The 17,766-nt window shown below is 33.1% G+C and overlaps 1 protein-coding gene across 5 annotated transcripts in view; it reads right to left on the bottom strand.

Moving 5' to 3' along the window:
- Window positions 1-795: 795 nt before the first annotated feature.
- LOC143246983 (putative diacylglycerol O-acyltransferase tgs1) overlaps window positions 796-17,766 on the bottom strand; it is a 95,773-nt gene continuing 78,802 nt past the window's right edge. For 2 of the 5 annotated variants that reach the window (XM_076494270.1, XM_076494266.1), the window contains 5 exons: window positions 13,152-13,628; window positions 11,518-11,634; window positions 9,666-9,887; window positions 8,046-8,276; window positions 3,327-6,088 (listed from right to left, as the gene is read on the bottom strand). In XM_076494270.1, coding sequence (XP_076350385.1) covers window positions 6,035-6,088; window positions 8,046-8,276; window positions 9,666-9,887; window positions 11,518-11,634; window positions 13,152-13,628 — 1,101 coding nt within the window. In that variant the 3' untranslated portion in view covers window positions 3,327-6,034. Of the gene's footprint in view, window positions 2,091-3,326; window positions 6,089-8,045; window positions 8,277-9,665; window positions 9,888-11,517; window positions 11,635-13,151; window positions 13,629-17,766 lie in introns of those variants that run through there. The other 3 variants (XM_076494280.1, XM_076494295.1, XM_076494288.1) reach the window with 3 other exon arrangements.

Here is a 17,766-nt window from a genome sequence, read left to right as displayed (position 1 = left end):
ATAACTTCCATCAAAGTAGCATGCTAGAACAAAAAATGAACCAAAGGACACGTCAGATAATAGATTAAAAACAGTGCCTGTATTTTTTCTGCCTTTGACTGAGTTTAGCACAGGTTTGTAAACAACCACAATCTTTGTTAAAAATACAAAGTCAAGTTTATAGTGGGATAAATATTTGTGAGGGTCAACTGGAGAGAAACATCATAATTTTGTGTTCTTTTAACACTAGCTCTGTTATAGCTAAAGTCTGAAGTTACGATAAACACAGAATATGCCATTTTAATTTTAATATGACAAAACCATACAGCAAATACATAATTTTAATAAATGTTTGAAAAACAATCTAGGTGGTGTAACAACGAATGTTAGTAAGATTTAGTAAAATTGCTAAAGAATACCATTCTAATGTACACACAGTTCTCTCCCTATGTGCACGCGTCCTCCATATAAATAAGGACCACATGTTAACAATTACCTTTACTCCATTACAACGTTCGCTGCTAAAACAGACGGTTGCTTCTTTTCATGAGATTTTCCATGTCACGGTGATCACAAAAACTTAATAGTTTTCGTAACCAATATTCTATAGTAAAACAGTTTGGAAGTTTGAAAAATTTTATAGTGAGTAGGTGAATATAAAACGCATCATACACAGGGATATCACATGGTAAAGAAAGCTCGTATCTGCTGAAGCCCACCGAGAGGAATCGAACCCTGAAGCGTTGTAAACCAAACAAACCGCTGTACATGTATCTCAATTGTACATAATAATTCAATAATAACTTCCTATTGTAAGGAATAATTAAAAATGAACATATGATTTACTCGCACATGTTGCTTAGAGAAAGTCAAACTGCAAAATGTATGAAACTTTATTGAAACATTAGATAAGCCTAAATAAACTTGATCAAATTCAACAAAAAACAGCAATTTGGTACTTATCCCAAAATAGTACGGATTTTTTTTTAATATACCACAGAAAATTTAATAAGAACTTTCAGTTTTATGCTGACACTTCTCACAGACTGGAATATATAAATTCTAAAGAATGTATAATAAGTCGCACGTGAATTCTAGTTGCTATCAGTAGAATATATTATAAGAAATACAGCTCTCACCCTTTATATCAATAATAAAAACAAAAAGTTAACAACTAAGTCTACAGCAGGTTTTCTACGAACCACACTGACATTGGTTTTCGTGCCAATTCATTCATCGCCATAGAGTCCAGCAACTTCTGTGTATTTGGTTTTCTTGAATGTTGTCATTTACGCCGACATCCATGTAAAAGATGGGGTCAGTGAAAGGCTTAAGATATTCAATCAAAAACTGACATCAGCGTCCTTCACTTATATTTATAAAGTGGAAATTATGAAGTCAGTCACCATGGTTACCAGACTAATAATGATCGACAAGTATTTCCAAGAATAACATATGATCTGAAAAATCATTTTCTTAAGCTACTTTTATCCCTCGGTATTACACCATATAATTTAACTAACTTTATGAGGTCGGGCCAAACTGTGTAACGAGATGTAGTAAAACTAGTTAAGTATGTTTCAAAGTTTTAATTTGAAATAAGAAGTTTCTTATTTATTTTGCAAATGTCTTTGTGTATATATTCCTTCTTAATTGATTTTACTATAAAATTTTTATTAGCACTAATTCACTACTTCGATTGATCAATATATTTATATGTAGTAATGTGAATATTATTATATCGGCTTTTAAAAACCCTATGTACCAAATTCTGGATGAATGTAATTGTTCACAGTATTGTATTATATATTTCAGGAAGTTTTTATTTGTGTGAAGCGATTCAATGCTGTGAACACCTAATCAGAATCCCTAAGAATTACAAATTCACAGAGCAGACTTTTATTTCCCTGGCCTATGTTTGAAATGTTATTGCACCAATTATAATTTAGTCTGAACACTATTAAACACAAATATCCATTTTTTTTTGTCCACTAGGTGTTATTGTTCAACCTTCAGGCTTCAATGATGTGAAGTAAACAAACTTGATTCCACTCATTTTAAATTTATTTTCAAGACCCGTGATGAATGAAGTCTTCGTATTTGAAAGGATACTGTTTTAAATTAAAAAATATATATCGTTTTAAAATAATAATTATTGGCACAGTGTCGTTTACAACATACGAATAAATGTGCCCTTTACAGACTTATCAGTTTTATGAAACAGTGAACCTATGTCGCTTGTAGTGTCTCCCTCTCCACATACTTACAACGTTAAAGACGACACCATCTGCTACAGAAACCAGATGAATTATTTGAAACTGTCCATCACAGCGCATCATTAAAATCATTATCAGATTGTACATACATATATATATCCAACGGTGGTGATATTGTAGAAATAGGATAGCTAAATAAAAACAAGTTAAAACAATCCCAGAACATTCACACGCTGAACAGAAAACTAGTGATAACCTAAAAAAATAACAAAAGTACATTTTAATGTTTTATTAAGGAAATTTATGGATAATATTTCTTTAAAACATCTAAAATAACTGGCGAGTAAAAATAGTTACTATTATGAAGTTGGCTAAAAACAACTCAAATTGAATTGTTCACTGATATGTAATGTTCTGTAAAGCTGTTTAATAAGCTATAAACCTAGCATTCCTACTAAGTATAAGCTTAGACCAGAAGTGTACTCTAAGATCGTTAATGTTAAATGTTGTGTTTAGACAAGGCTTTGTGTGAACCACATGAAAACATCAATGCGATCACTGTGTTAAGATTCGCACACTGATAACAGTATTTCATTTTATAAAAACAAGTAGATCGAAAAATTATACCTGTAATAAACTCATTATTTCCACTGCGAGAATATCCTTCCTTATTTGATGCAAAAATATGTCTTAATGAAAGTTTCCTTACATGATGTGACATACATTTTAGTGAAATTAAATGAGTAAACAGAATCATTAGAAAGGGCTGCGTTAGAAACAGCAAATCTCAACCTATGATTAACTATATTATATACCACCATTTTAAAGCTAAAACAAAACATTAAAATTAAACAAAATAGGCTGCATTTAAAAAAAAAAAAACGATCAAAGGATATAAGTTACAACGTTTGATTATAAAATGTACCCTAGGTTTTGATAGACGATGAATCCCCACCACAATGTGGGTCCTACTTTCAGTCACCTCCAAAACCTAGGATACATTTTATAAAAAGTACGGCGTATTTTGATTAATTTTAATGTGTTTTGTTTTGGCTTAAAAAGTATGGTTATAATATATATTAGATAAACATATATGTCTCCAGAACAATGATAAAAACGATGTCAGTAATACACACTAAGAACTGTATATTTTATTTTGATCCCTGAACATTATAAATTCTCCAAAAAAATATGTTACACATTTATCTTGATTAACCGCATTTTATTACACACAACACACAAAATTGCTACTTAAGATCACCAACAATTCCTAAAATATGGTTGTAAATAATAAATGTAGAAAAGTATCACGATATTCCATATAGAAACTACGTAATTCATAAACCTTCAGAGTGAACTTACAACCACCGCTGTTTCAATAGACGCTATCACTTTGTTTGGTGTGTAATAGCTGAAAAAATTATACGAAAACGTCACAATACATGCATGTCACCATTGTTTTTAATTTAATTAAACAGCTGTTTATCATTTGTAGTAAACAGATGTTTCAGGTGAAAAAGAAGTGTTGTTGCTTCAACAGAAACTACAAATAATATTAATGATTTGATTTCTAAGTGACATTTACATTTAATCCATGCTATTCACTTAAATTGCGAAAACTAAAAGCGATAAAATACAGATAGTTTATTGTATATAACCTGTTGAGGAATCTCGCGGTGGATCAATAGTAATTTTACGAATTTATGATGTTAAAATTCTATGTTCAATTCCTGGGTAGCCCATGTGTAGCTTAGCGCTAAACAAACAGCTAGCCAATCAGTTATTAAAGAATAAAAAACAACAAACCTCATCACAATAAGTAATTTAAAATTGCAGAACAAAATGGAAATATCTTCCTTCTGAAAGGCCATTATACCGAAATGTTAGGGCGAATATCAAACTAGCTCACTGGTTTACTGTCACTTCTTAAGACCGACTAATTAATAAGGGCATATTTAATGTTTTGTATTTTGAAGTGAACGAGAATCTGAGAAAAGATTATTATCATAATATACAGATTTTGAGATGTTAACATTTTTTGTTCTCTTTGTTTGTTTGTTCGGTATTTCGCGCAAAGCTATAAGAGGGGTATCTGCGCTGGCCGTCCCTATTTCAGCAGTGTAAGACTAGAGGGAAGGCAGCTAATCATCACCACCCACCGTCAACTTTTGGGATACTCTTTTACCAATAAATAGTGGGACTGACCGTCACATTATTACGTCCCCACGGCTGAAAGGGCTATCATGTTTGGTGTGATGGGGATTCGAACATGCGGCCATCGGATTACGAGTCGAGTGCCTTAACCACCTGGTGTTCTTTTGGTTAAAAAGAAATATAGTTTCAATTTTTCATCGCAGTGTGGAGATGATAGGTAGTTGGTATATTCAGACACTCATCAATATTTTACTAAAGACTTTAAATATTTGTTTTTCAGTTGAAGAGTCTACAATAAATGTGTTTTGGATTTAGTTAAAGCTTAAGATAAGCGCGGACAAGTGCAGCCAAGTTAAGTGGCTCCCTCCAACAAATCATGTTCCGCATTTTGGGATCGTTGGTGTGTTATAAGAGTGACTTTCAAATCCCAAGAGTTTGCGGTAGATAGTATTGATCAACGAACTATAATTTATCATTTAAAAATTAGAGGCTGTTAACATATCGTTGTTATCTTTAAAGTTCAATGCTTCAATTATTCGTGAATTTAATATGAAAAGTACCTTTAGAGTCAAAATTATTTTTGCAAAATAATTTACACAACCCATATTTTTATAATACTATAACGTCGAAAATATCGTTATCCACGAATATAACTAATGCATAATTTCTAATGCTACCTTAATAACGTGGTGGACGTAGGACGACCAATTACTTCGCTTCGGTTTATTTATCAGAAGAACTAAATAATTATGTTACTTCATAATTACTGGTGTTCCTGAAACATCCCAAAAATGATCCAATAATTCATATTTCTAGGAAGAAGCAATTGCTTCAAGTATGAGAACGTACAGAAAGAAACCTTTCGAAGGCTTTGTCCAAGCGGCAACTCCAACAAGAACAAGATGCTAACATGTATTAAACTTACTCCAGTCTTAGCGAGTGTAGCATTAGAAATTACGTGTTATTAACACATTGTGGCAGTTGCGTCAACAAATACAATACGCCATTTATTATCGTTCTTTCCTTTTGCACTATTTGGAATCTTTCTACTTTTACTGTTATTAAAATGATCACACACATTAGTATTTTTTAATATTTCAACTGTAATTCACATGTTGTATTGTTGAATATATCGTTTGTATTTGGTTTTTATTTCTCTTCCTGAGTATTTGCTAAGTTCTTAGTATCACAAGTCTTTTTAAAAATACCGTCAAAATGCACCAAGTATCAAAACTTAAATCACAAGGGAATCTCACTTAAAACAGGAAAGCAGTATATCAAACCTTGACTACAGCATAAATTCAGCACTGCAGATTACATGGTTAACAAAGAACAGTTCACTTACAATATGAACACATCCGTTCAGTTCAATCACTCGTTTCAGCATACAAGTTTACACACTAAGGTTCTTGTTTTAACACATCGTTCAGTTTAGGCAATGCAGCATTCCTTTCAAAACATCCATTCATTTCGACAATATGACATTCATTTTAATACATCCGTTTAGTTCACACAGTATGACACTTTTTTCAACACATCCGTTCAGTTCTCACAATATTACTTTCATTTCAATACATCTGTTCAACTGATTCAATATGACACTCGTTTCAACACATCCATTCAGTTCTGATGACATGACACTAGCTTCAAAACATCCATGCAGTTCTGATAATATGACACTCATTTCAACACATCCGTTCAACACTATCCTCCTCGTGACCGTGAAAGGTGATTCGTCCCTGTTTGAAAAATAAATACAAAATTAGAATTTCTAATGTGAATTTGTACTCTCCACCAATGGTACAAATATTAATTCATACGTAACGTCAAAATCTTAAATACTTTTCGATATTTAATTAAACGGCAGTACTTCGACCTGTTTAGAAAGTGGTTAAACATAAAATAGTAAGAGTACTCGATTATATTATCTCATCAGTTCCTGAATCATCATAGCGTTTCCTCTCAAGTGACTTAATAGGTTTAAAGTCCAATCTTTTAGATAAGCAAGGGTAAGCACAACCGATATTACATTGTAGGTTTACTGGTAACAATATAAGTTTTCATCTACGTTTTATTTTTCTATTTTGTATGCACACAACATGTGAAAAATGTGTCACGCAAATTCCGTATGTCACATTTTGTAATCTTTCAAATATACAGGCATTGTATGGTTTAATTATAACATTTATTTTCGTGTTTATACAACAATAAATGTGAAGTGATTCCAACAAAGAGGAAACAACAAACAGGATATCCAAGTCTGAACAGAACTGTATACAAAATATTTTGATAAAGTTACAAGTAAATACTAAAACAAATATCAACTGAAAGCAGCGGGGAAAACAAGAACTAAAATTATCAATTAAATTTTGTATCTGTTACAGTGTTCGAATTATTTCTGTACCGAAAGCTACTCTCTGTATGTGTTTAACTTTAGGTTCTCTCTAAAATAGAGTTCGTTGAAATCATGCCCTCTGTGGAATTTTTGTTTAATTTATAATAATTACGTGTTTCAATACAGCGACCTCTACGATTATCATGAAGGATAACCATGTAAGTTCATACCTAATCTTACGTTAACAGTTTCTTCCTATTGCTCAACACTTTAACCAACCCAGTCATTCTATTAATGATGTTTATATTATTGATTTCGAAAGAGAATTAATTTCTACCTTCTGGACATCAAAAGTAGATTTCAGTTTTACAACAGATTCGATCATGAATAAAACTCAGAAGCAAATCCTTTGAGTCTCCAATTAATTATATTTATTAAGCTAAGTCCCCTTTCAGCAAATATATTTCACTCTGAATAAGTAATTTCATACTTAGGTTTAATCAAAAATTATATTTAATTGGTTTGTTTATTTGTTTGGAATTTAGTACAAAGTTACACAATGGGTGGGCTATCCGTGCTTTGCACACAGAGTATAGATATCCGGTTTCTAGTGGTGTAAGTCTACAGATATACCGCTATACCATTGGCTATTTTACCTCTCTTTTGCTTAAAAATTTGGTTTCGATACTTTCTTCGTCTTGTGTAACTTGTTTTTCTTTTATTCTAAAGCAAAGCTACAGTGGACTATTAACTGAAACTGATTAGAGCCCCGAATTTTGGCGTTATAAAATCGTAAACATACCGCTGTCCCACTTTGAAACCCTTGAGTCATTATTTTATTATTTATTTTTCGTGATGACGAGAAATCCACTTGAAAAGTGTATTTTCAAACATCAGTCGAAAGTGTCTTGTTTTATTTAATTTTCGTAATGTTAAACATCATTAAGGCATGTTTTGACTCTTGATTTGTCATTCGTATTTTGAAGTTTAAATTATTAACGTTTCAAGTGGGCGATTTTTATACAGATAGTGCATCACACCATTTTACTTTTAGTTTGATGTTAAAAAAACATCAACACAAGTTATCAACACAAAACAAAAACAAGTAAGACAACAATCTGAAAACTGGAATGTTAGTTATGTTAAAACTGTTAAATTGCAGGATGTTTCACGACAGTAGTTTTTAATTACAATTAAAGCATATAATTCGATAAATAAATATTATAGGCAAGTTTTTATTCAAATTTTGCTGAAAAGTAGTAATCGGTCTGTATCTTACTATACTTATTAACTTACAGATTTACTCGATCAGGTAAATATGTTGTAACAACAGGAAAAACGATAGTATTTTAAAATCGTACTTGTAATCCGTCAAGAAGAAGGGACCGGTGCTGATCACTAGAGGGCGACTCAGGGTGGTCCATTTCGGGACTAGGGGGTATAAAAATGCTGTGATGAGGAGTTGTGGGGGTGGTCAGAGGTCGAGCTGTCGACATAATTGACGAAGTTACAGCACTTAAGCTAGGTCTTCTTCCGGTGATGGATAACGCCCTCTTACGAGACCTCCGTAATAATCCATCATTATCTTCATCCTGGATATTATTTCAAATTCGTGTGATAATATAATTATCCAGCGCAACATAATAATTTTCAGTCTCCTCGAGAAATCAACCAAAAGAAGAAATGGTTGTTCTGTGTTTTAATTAAACATCGTTCATTAATCAGGAACAAAGAGTTACATTAAAACAAGTAAAGTTAAAAACTAATAATACTGATAGCTACATTGTTTTATTTACTACTAGCCATGTTAACCAGCGTTGCCCGAGTTTTCGAAAAAAAAAGAACCTACTTTCTATGTTTCCCCGTTTCATATTTTGATAAGTAAAAATTATTTTGTGAATTTTGGAAAAAAAAAAACCTCCAAGTTTGCTTCTTGAAAATAAGCTACGAACCTGTTTGAAAAGCAGGACTTCTTTACGAACGATTTTTTTTCCTTCTGTGGCAAGGATAAATAGGCCCTTATGGAAAATATTTATATTACCTTGCGCACCTATGAGTAGCAGTTCAAGGGGAATAGGATAAGCATAGCTCTGTTCTCTCCAACTCCAGTTATCCCCCCTTAAATACTAAAATTCAAACATAAATATGTAATTTTATGTTCAATTTGCTTTAATGTAAATTTAATATATTTTTATGAGTATGATACCGTATTCACATCGATGTATCAAACATACTACAAACAAAATGCAACATTGTAATTTACAATGTATCAAAATAAAAAAATGCACTTTCAGATAGTAAACCACAGAGAAAAGAAAAACAGAATGAAATACATTCATTGACTTTAGTCATGTGTCATACACTAAATATTATAATGTAAACCTTACTCATTTTTCGTAGTCTATTTTAGAGTAGACAGCATAATTTTATTTTATACGCTAGGCCTACTGTTTGCTTTTTCACACACAACATTCTAATTCTGCATACATTTATTTTTTGTGTAAGATTAAATATATGTGTTAGTAAATGTACAAATTATAATATATAACTAACTACGGATACCTGTTGTGATGCTAATATAAAATACAATTTCCAGGTTCAACTCGTTTTCCACCTCATACAAACGCCCTACCAATTATGCTGACTTGACATTAATCTCATTGTTTGCAATAAGTAATACAATTTAACCCTTACTCTTTTCACGTATTTATCTTATGACAGACGGCAATATCTCAAAACGCTTCATTTTTTTTTAAAATATCTACCAGAAGAGAAACCTAAGCCTTTCCTTTTAACATCTGCAACAAGCTGCAGAATCCATGATGTTAACCATTGCTCTTTTATAAAGAGCACATTTTATAATTTGCAGCTGATTAGACAAGAAAGAATGAAGTTTGATACGTAAAACTAATGAAATTAAACACTAAATGGTTGTTTGAGAGTAATATGGTCCAATGTTGCTTAAAATAAGTAAAACATACCTCTGTCGATACTCGACCATCTGCTAAAGACTTTCTTCTCCGGAGCTCCATCAACAACTCAGAGAACTCTTCCTTTAGTTCTTCTACTTTCGTACTCAAATATTCGCGAGATGCTGTTAGCTGTCTGAATTCTGATGGAGAATAGTCTGGGTTCGAGGCTTCTTCCATTCTAAGCGTAATTTCTCTAAGTTCATCTTGTACATCGTGTAATTTTTGTTCAATCTAGAGTAATGTATTTGGGTATTTATTTAAAAATACACATTAGTATTACTTTCAGACATTTTTTGACCTACAGAATATTAACAGAACTTACTGAAGTACATAATATGAAAATCATGAAGCCATTTTATCAAAAAGTTCAATTTCATCATAAATTAAGCCGCTTTTTCGGGTAAAGTTAATAAATGTACTTGTTTAAACATGGTTTGAATAATTAGCGAGACTCTAGTATTAAAGACTAAAGCTTCAACATGGTGACTGTTTGTTTTTTGTTTTTTATAGAATTTCGCGCAAAGCTACACGAGCGCTATCTGCGCTAGCCGCTCCTAATTTTGCAGTGTAAGACTAGAAGTAAGGCAGTTAGTCAACGTCACCCAACGTCAACTCTTGGGCTGCTCTTTTACCAACTAATAGTGGGAATAATCGTCACATTATATAGCCTCCACGGCTGAAAGGGCGAGCATGTTTGGTGTGTCAGGGATTCGAACCCGCGATCCTCAGATTACGAGTCAAGTGCTTTAACCATTTGGTCATGTCGGGCCATGGTGTCTGTTACGCAAATCACACTGGATACAACTGGGCACTCGTAATTCAAACAATTACGTAATACAATTATAACACCGCACTGCACATTCTGTTGCCCAACTGACCACTGTGAAGTAAATACGTAGTTCTGGATATTTATATTTTAAAACAAAACAAACATCTATAACTGGAAAATATCACTGAGTGAAAAAAATGAAGTTGGCTTTATAGTGACAAATAACCATGTCGTTATAAAGTCGACCAAAAGCTATGTGAAAATATAAACTCGAGAGAGAAGTATTAATAAATAATAAGACAACCCGATGAATAACTTTCATATTGTAGCTTGTAATGGTTGTGCAGTGGAGTTTCAACATAAGCACATTCTGATGCAATCTTTGTCAACATAATAGCAGTATGTGTTAAGTAGGACCTCAAAGAGCCAAGTGAAATTACATATTTGCATAAACCAGTTACTGTGGGTATGAAAAACTCTCCTATTCTTCATTTGTTTAGAGTAAAAATGACAGAAAACTTTGGTTCAGAAACCTTTAACCATGCAGTCAAAAATGAGCCCATAGCATTTAAGTTTCTTTGTAGTAAGAATTAGGATATTGTTTGGTTCATTGTTTTGGAATTAAACACACAGCTACACAATGGGCTATCAGTGCTCTGCTCACCATAGGTATCGAAACCCGGTTTCTAGCGGTGCGAATCCGCACACATTCCGCTGTGCCACTAGATGGCACGATATTCAGATTTGTACAAATGAGTGTATTGTTCAGATATTATAGTTTGATATCTTGACAGAACTTTCCTATGTTCATTGTTTCCAAACTACGGATATAGACAAACTATGCTTTTATTATTTATACTTTCCTATGTTCATTGTTTCCAAACTAAGGATAGAGACAAACTATGTTTTTATTATTTATACTGCCATTATTTGCATTGACATTTTAATCCCAGATATAATATATACATATTCAATGATACATTGTGTGTAACCCGAAATTTAGAAGGCATTTATAAATATAATGCAGAACAACTGCTTTGAATATTATTTATATTTTTCATTTCATTTTAGTAATTTAATTATATTACTTACCTGCTGTAGAGGGGGCTTCAATATTTCTTCTCTGCGCCTCTCAGCAGTGAAACTACTGCGTCGCCTATGTTCTCCTGGTATACGTCGCTTGGACAAAAGTCGGGAGAGATGATTAATCTACAGTTAGAAAACTAGTACTGATTCGCAGATGGTCTTATATGTATCAAACACACTCTATATGCTATTTATATACAACGATTTGATTATACTAAAACAACAGTTATCTCAATCGTGTTAATTTTATGTCAGAATTAAACTGTTCAAACTCGTTTCTTTCGAGATACCATAAGAACTTAATACGTGATGACGTTTTTATTTAACTGTTTGTGAATGTACGTCTATAACAAAGTTGTAATACTATTTAATTGTTTTTGCGCTTGAGGAGTTAGTTCTTTTGCGACATCACATTGTTTGTTTTTGAATTTCGCACAAAGCTACTCGAGGGCTATCTGTGCTAGCCGTCCTTAATTTAGTAATGTAAGACTAGAGGGAAGGGAGCTAGTCATTACCACCCACCGCCAACTCTTTGGCTACTCTTTTACCAACGAGTAGTGGGTTTGACTGTCACATTATAACGCCCCCACGGCTGAAAGAGCGAGCATGTTTGGCGTGACGGGGATGCGAACCCGCGACCCTCAGATTACGAGTCGCACGCCTTAACACGCTTGGCCATGCTGGGCCCCATCATATCTGTGTTATAGAAATTCACACTCGTTTCTTTCGAGATACCATAAAAACTTACTTAATATATGAAGGCGATTTCAATAAATATATGTGAATATACAACTATAACAAATTTTAAACATTATTTAATAACTTCTACGTTTGACGAGCTAGGTCTCTTGTGACATCATATGTATATTGTAAAAAATATTGCGTGACAATAGCCTAAAAAACTGCAATATGAAGTCTAAAATGCTTAGATTCATACATCACCAAATATTTATTTCTTTGTAGCACAAAGATAAAAATGGGGTATTTGTGTTGTGTCTACCCACTGGTATCGAAACCAGTTTCTAGAGTTGCAAGTCCGCAGACTTCTCAGTATGCCACTGGGTGGCTGTCTCAAAGTAGTACGAGTTTCTTAACAAAGAAAGAAAGCAACTGCAAATTTCTTCACAATATTTGCATTCATTTGAGGTGAAACGTACGCTGTTAAAAATTGGGAAGAAAACTCATTTAATAACTTTTTCAAGCATAGTACACAAAGTGATTTTCTAACAATTATATAAAATATGTACTTCAAGATTCACTAAACGTCTTTGTAGTAACGCGTAAAAATTTTGCGAAAATACTTGTGAATGGTATATATATATATATATCCAAGTTCCTATTACACTAAGTTTAAAGTCTGTTAAACCATTATCTCCACAAATATGCCCTGAGAATAAAATTTTGTCATTTTTACTTACGCAAACCATTCAACAAATAATAGGATCTTAAAGCATTATGTCAAATGTCATATACGAATATCTTTGTGCTTTAATGCACTTCTCTTACACAAGTAAAGTACATAATGAATATTATCAATCAGATGTCACTAAATTATGTTCCAGGCTGCTGAATACCACGTATAAAATAATCGTGAAGTTTGTGTAATCCGAAACTTAACAAAATGAAATTAAACACCGTACCTGAGCATTGAATTCTCTCACGATCACTTTAGGATTTGGAATAACCATTTTATCAGCAGCTACTGACAGGTTTATTGACCCTCCATAGGAAAACACGGAAATAGAGACTGGAACCTCAACACTGGAATTCATCCAGAACGTGATTTTTTTTAACCGATGAGAACCCAAGAAAACTGCATCGTCTGGCCCTGGGAGATTACTGTAAATTAAGGTGGCTTTCCTATGTATAACTCGAAACAACCAGCTAGCAAGAGCATATGGGAGAAGGTTAAACAGATAGTGTACAGCACCATACATCACTACAGAGTCTGCCGAGGTTTTCAAATCTTCCATCAGGTGGCGCACCTCCCAAAGTCTAGGTATAGCGCCCTCTGTATTGGTCGGTAATCGAGTATTCACAATAGCATATCGATTACCCATTTCAGGAACAGACTCTACCATTGTGGTTTCAAACCGTAAATCAACAGGAATATTCATCTGAAAAACAATAAAAAGTCAAAACGTTGTATCTAACGGCGAATAAAAACAAGCAAACCAAAAACACCTATATAGTTTTAATTAAATACATGGATTTTTAGTTTTTTAAAATACTCTCGAGTTTATGAATATTATAGGCAACTTCAGTCAGTGTCAGCTTTAGCCGCTGTGGGACTTAAGAAAAGATACAAAATACAGATATATTTGGCAGTAAAAATATTGACAGAAACTGTACAATAACGCCACGTAGTACGGTTGATAATTTGTCAACTGTATAGCTATGTGGTTTTGCAAATTTATTTTACAAAATCACTAATAGAACACTGTATGAAAGTACTCCATAACGAGGAACGACAGTCGTCAATTTTACTTGCTTTACTTCAAGGACGGCTTTGACTTCAAAATAATCTTTGCTCATACTCTCCAACACATGCACAAAACAAAATTACGGTGCTGTTTTGCCACACATGTCATCCTGTTGTTTATGAATAGGCAAAATAAAATCAAACTCTAGTGACGGGTTTCGTTTTCAATGTTTTTTTAAACACTGCTAAAATCATAAACACGTGTATAATTAGTGACTGACTGTCAGGTGATATTGATTTTATATTGAACCAACATGTAGTCGCTTATGTAAACTTATGTAGCATGTTGTTCTCTACTTGAATAAGTGTAATACTTACGGTAGTGTTGAAAAGTCAACATGTATCGTTTCTTCCGTAAACATTTTCATGAATTATTTTCTCCCTCTATCGGATATAATGAAACTTCTCATATCTTTATAAATATGTTACTACGCTACAGCCAACGTAACATCCTTGAACCTATAATTCAAAACAGTTCGATATGAGATCAAGAGAAGCTACGCCAACTTAAGCTGTAACTTTCTTCATCCTTCAAAAATAAGAAAAGGAAACTACTAACAAAGTTATTAAACTCTAATTCTGACTACACTGAATTCCAATTTAAGATCAAAATACGACCCGAGCCCTTAAAACAAACAAATAACATAATCATCCTATTAACATCAAAATACCAAAAACTCAACAAACTTACGTTGTTGCATATTAACAGTTTCTACCTTTTCCTGTCACCAACCAATGACTCAATGAAATTCTTATCGTTCTTACATACCACCCACTTGAAGGCAGATCAATAAAGATGGCCAACCCATCTTTGTTTTGCTGATAAGTACCTTACCCAATAACCTCTTCAGTATTTCTCAGTTAATTAATTCCTTATAAGAGTGACAAAAGTATTTATGACAATTTAGCACGTTAGAAATTATAAACACTATATATTACCTATGAATAAGCATACGAAACTACATCGCTGTATTATATGTAGTAAATTTTATCGAAACGACAACAAAAAACAGGTAATAGGTTCAAAGAGCACCTTACATGTTTCCACAACGATACCTCTGATTATCTTAGACATTTCAACACCCACCACTGATCATTCACCTCAACATTTCAACCTATCATTAACAATCCAATTCTTAGACGTTCAGTATCTAACACTAACAATTCAGTTCCTAGACATTACAAGATCTTCAAATGGCTATCCACATCGTAGACACTGCAATATCTACCACCAACCACCCAGGTTCTCGACGTTACATTTACCGCTGACAGTCTTGTAAAGAGAGGAACACCCACCGTATATTTTATATTAAAATCTAGAAATACAGCTTTTGAGTATTATTATTTATTTAATGGAATGTAGTCATCTTCAGGTCAAAACATTATAATAAAGTTAAAAAATAATCCACTTAAAAATGAATTTTTGGACTTTTATTTGCCACTGACCATCCAAACCAAGACAGTTCAACTCCTTATATCATAAGAGTTGTTTTGAATTAAGCACAAAGCTACTCTGTGGGCTTTCTTCCCCCCCACGGGTATCGAAACCCGGTTTTTAGCGTTGTAAGTCCACAGACATGCCGCTGAGCCACTGGGGGCTATACCATAAGAGACCCAAGTTTGTGTGTCGTCACGTTTCATTATTTCCTGTACGACATTTGGAGAACTGGTTACAATTTAAAGTGGCCGAATGAGCAGAAAGCAATGGATAGGGTTTCTTTTTAAAATTTCACTCATGTTCTACTATAGTCTTTTACAGCCGATCTAGAAAACTGTAAAAACTATGTTACTTGAATTTTATGTTTTGCTTATATTTTGTATTTTGTTTAATTCATGACATCACAACTTATTAATAGAAATAAATGTTAATTTTTGTCATAAAATATGTTTTAAGTATATTATAATAATATACATTTTTTTACATTACTGGTTTCAGCTTTTACTATTGGTTTTGATATTTCTCTGTGATTTTAACCGTTATGAAAACAACAGTAGTAATGCCAGTAATTTATATAAGTATGTTTCACATTCCACGAACATCCAGCTCGTATATTAATCGTGTCTTTTGTCTGAAGTAGCTAAGCCTGATGAAGGGTATAGATATGAAACAAAAAGTATCAGATAAACTGTTAAGACAAGTGTCAATAACATTTCCTTGCCGTTTGTGTCTAAGTGAAATTTTGAATTCTTACACGCAGTTGTGTTTAAACCCTGCGTTTCATTTTAATCTCTTATAATTTCCTATAAAAGCGTCTGAGCGAGGTGCCCAAATATGACTTGGAATAATTAAACTGTGTTCCATTTTTATATTTTGTGGGTGATCGACGTTGATGACATTAATGAATGCCCTGCACTTAGACGTCACAGGCAGATCGAGAAGTATAGCACACTCGGATTTCACCCTTTGAGTTCTATTGGCCACTTAAAAAGGTAACTGTGTCTGATTGGTTTTTTATCTTCCAATTATTGTGATGTCAAGTCTGAGTACCTTGTGGATATGTTATTCTTATCGACGATGTTAATTTTTTGATTTAGAAACTGATTATTGTACTCATTCAGAGTTTTCCAAGAGTTAAAAAAGTAGTCCAGTATCAACTCTTGAATTAAATAGTCTCTTCTTGGTAACTAGATTTATTTTGGATAAACAGCCAGGTAACTACTGTATTAAGTCTCGAGTATCTTTTATACAGTAGTATCCAGTTTTATATATGTGTTCTATATCTTATTCTCACTTGAAAATAAATGTTTTATTTACATATTTTGTAATACGTCTATCTATCTTCTCACTTCAGCAGCGCACCTACCTTGAGCATCCATGTGCCTTAATAGTTTCTTAGAACCAATGGTAATACGCGGACACCTTAATAGTTTCATTTAAACTTACAGACGATAGTCTGTTTCTATAGGATGACCGGTTTGTTAAAATGTTGAGCAACATAGAGATCTTTTACGGTGTTAATTGAAAATTTGTGGCTGTTGAAACGATTCCGAAGAGTCGTTTGGTCTGCTTTACGCACTGATGACTGCATTTTTTTAGGCCGTTTGAGGTAAATGGTTCGTGTTGCGCAAGTAATACCTTTCAAAACTTTAGTGCTTATGGTCATATTTGTCAGAAAAAAAAAGTTGTCTCTATATATAATCTGATCTCAGCTGTCGAATTACATCAAAGTGTGATGAACATCCAGATTTCAGTTTAACATTCATATACTTTTCTACAGGATTCTACGCTTGTTTAATATTTCACGTATTACATAGGGGCGTTGGATTTTGGATTTCGTAGATGCAATATTTTAGGGTTGGCTGTGATTAAAAATAGTCTGTACTTATTTTGTTTGTGAACGTTTTATACGGAGGAAATTATACAGATAAGTAACGTCAAATAAATGTGTGTGTGTGTGTGTGTATATATATATCCGCACAAATAATATGCATACATTAAATTCATTTTGATAATTTAAAGTTACTGCCAAAGCAGCAAGTTCACAGCAAAAAAATTAGTTTCATATTTTTATCTGATAACCTGACAAGAACATCATTTCACATAATAAAAGATTGACAAGTTTCACTTGGACAATTAGTTTTCAGGTCATGGATGAATACTCTTATCAACGTTATGAAGGTCTTATTACGAACTGTATAAAACTGCTTCAGTCGAGTAGAAGTTAGTTATACAGAACGACACTGTATGAAGAGGTCTGTAAACATGGATTTGAAGAGGGATTGCTAATACTCAAAGGTCTGCATTACAACGACAGTAAGTTCGACGCCGGCAG

The sequence above is a fragment of the Tachypleus tridentatus genome, chromosome 1 (assembly GCF_004210375.1).
Source record: "Tachypleus tridentatus isolate NWPU-2018 chromosome 1, ASM421037v1, whole genome shotgun sequence".
Classification (NCBI taxonomy): domain Eukaryota; kingdom Metazoa; phylum Arthropoda; class Merostomata; order Xiphosura; family Limulidae; genus Tachypleus; species Tachypleus tridentatus.
Note: the sequence above shows the minus strand (reverse complement) of the source record. Positions and strands in the feature narration are given on the sequence as shown.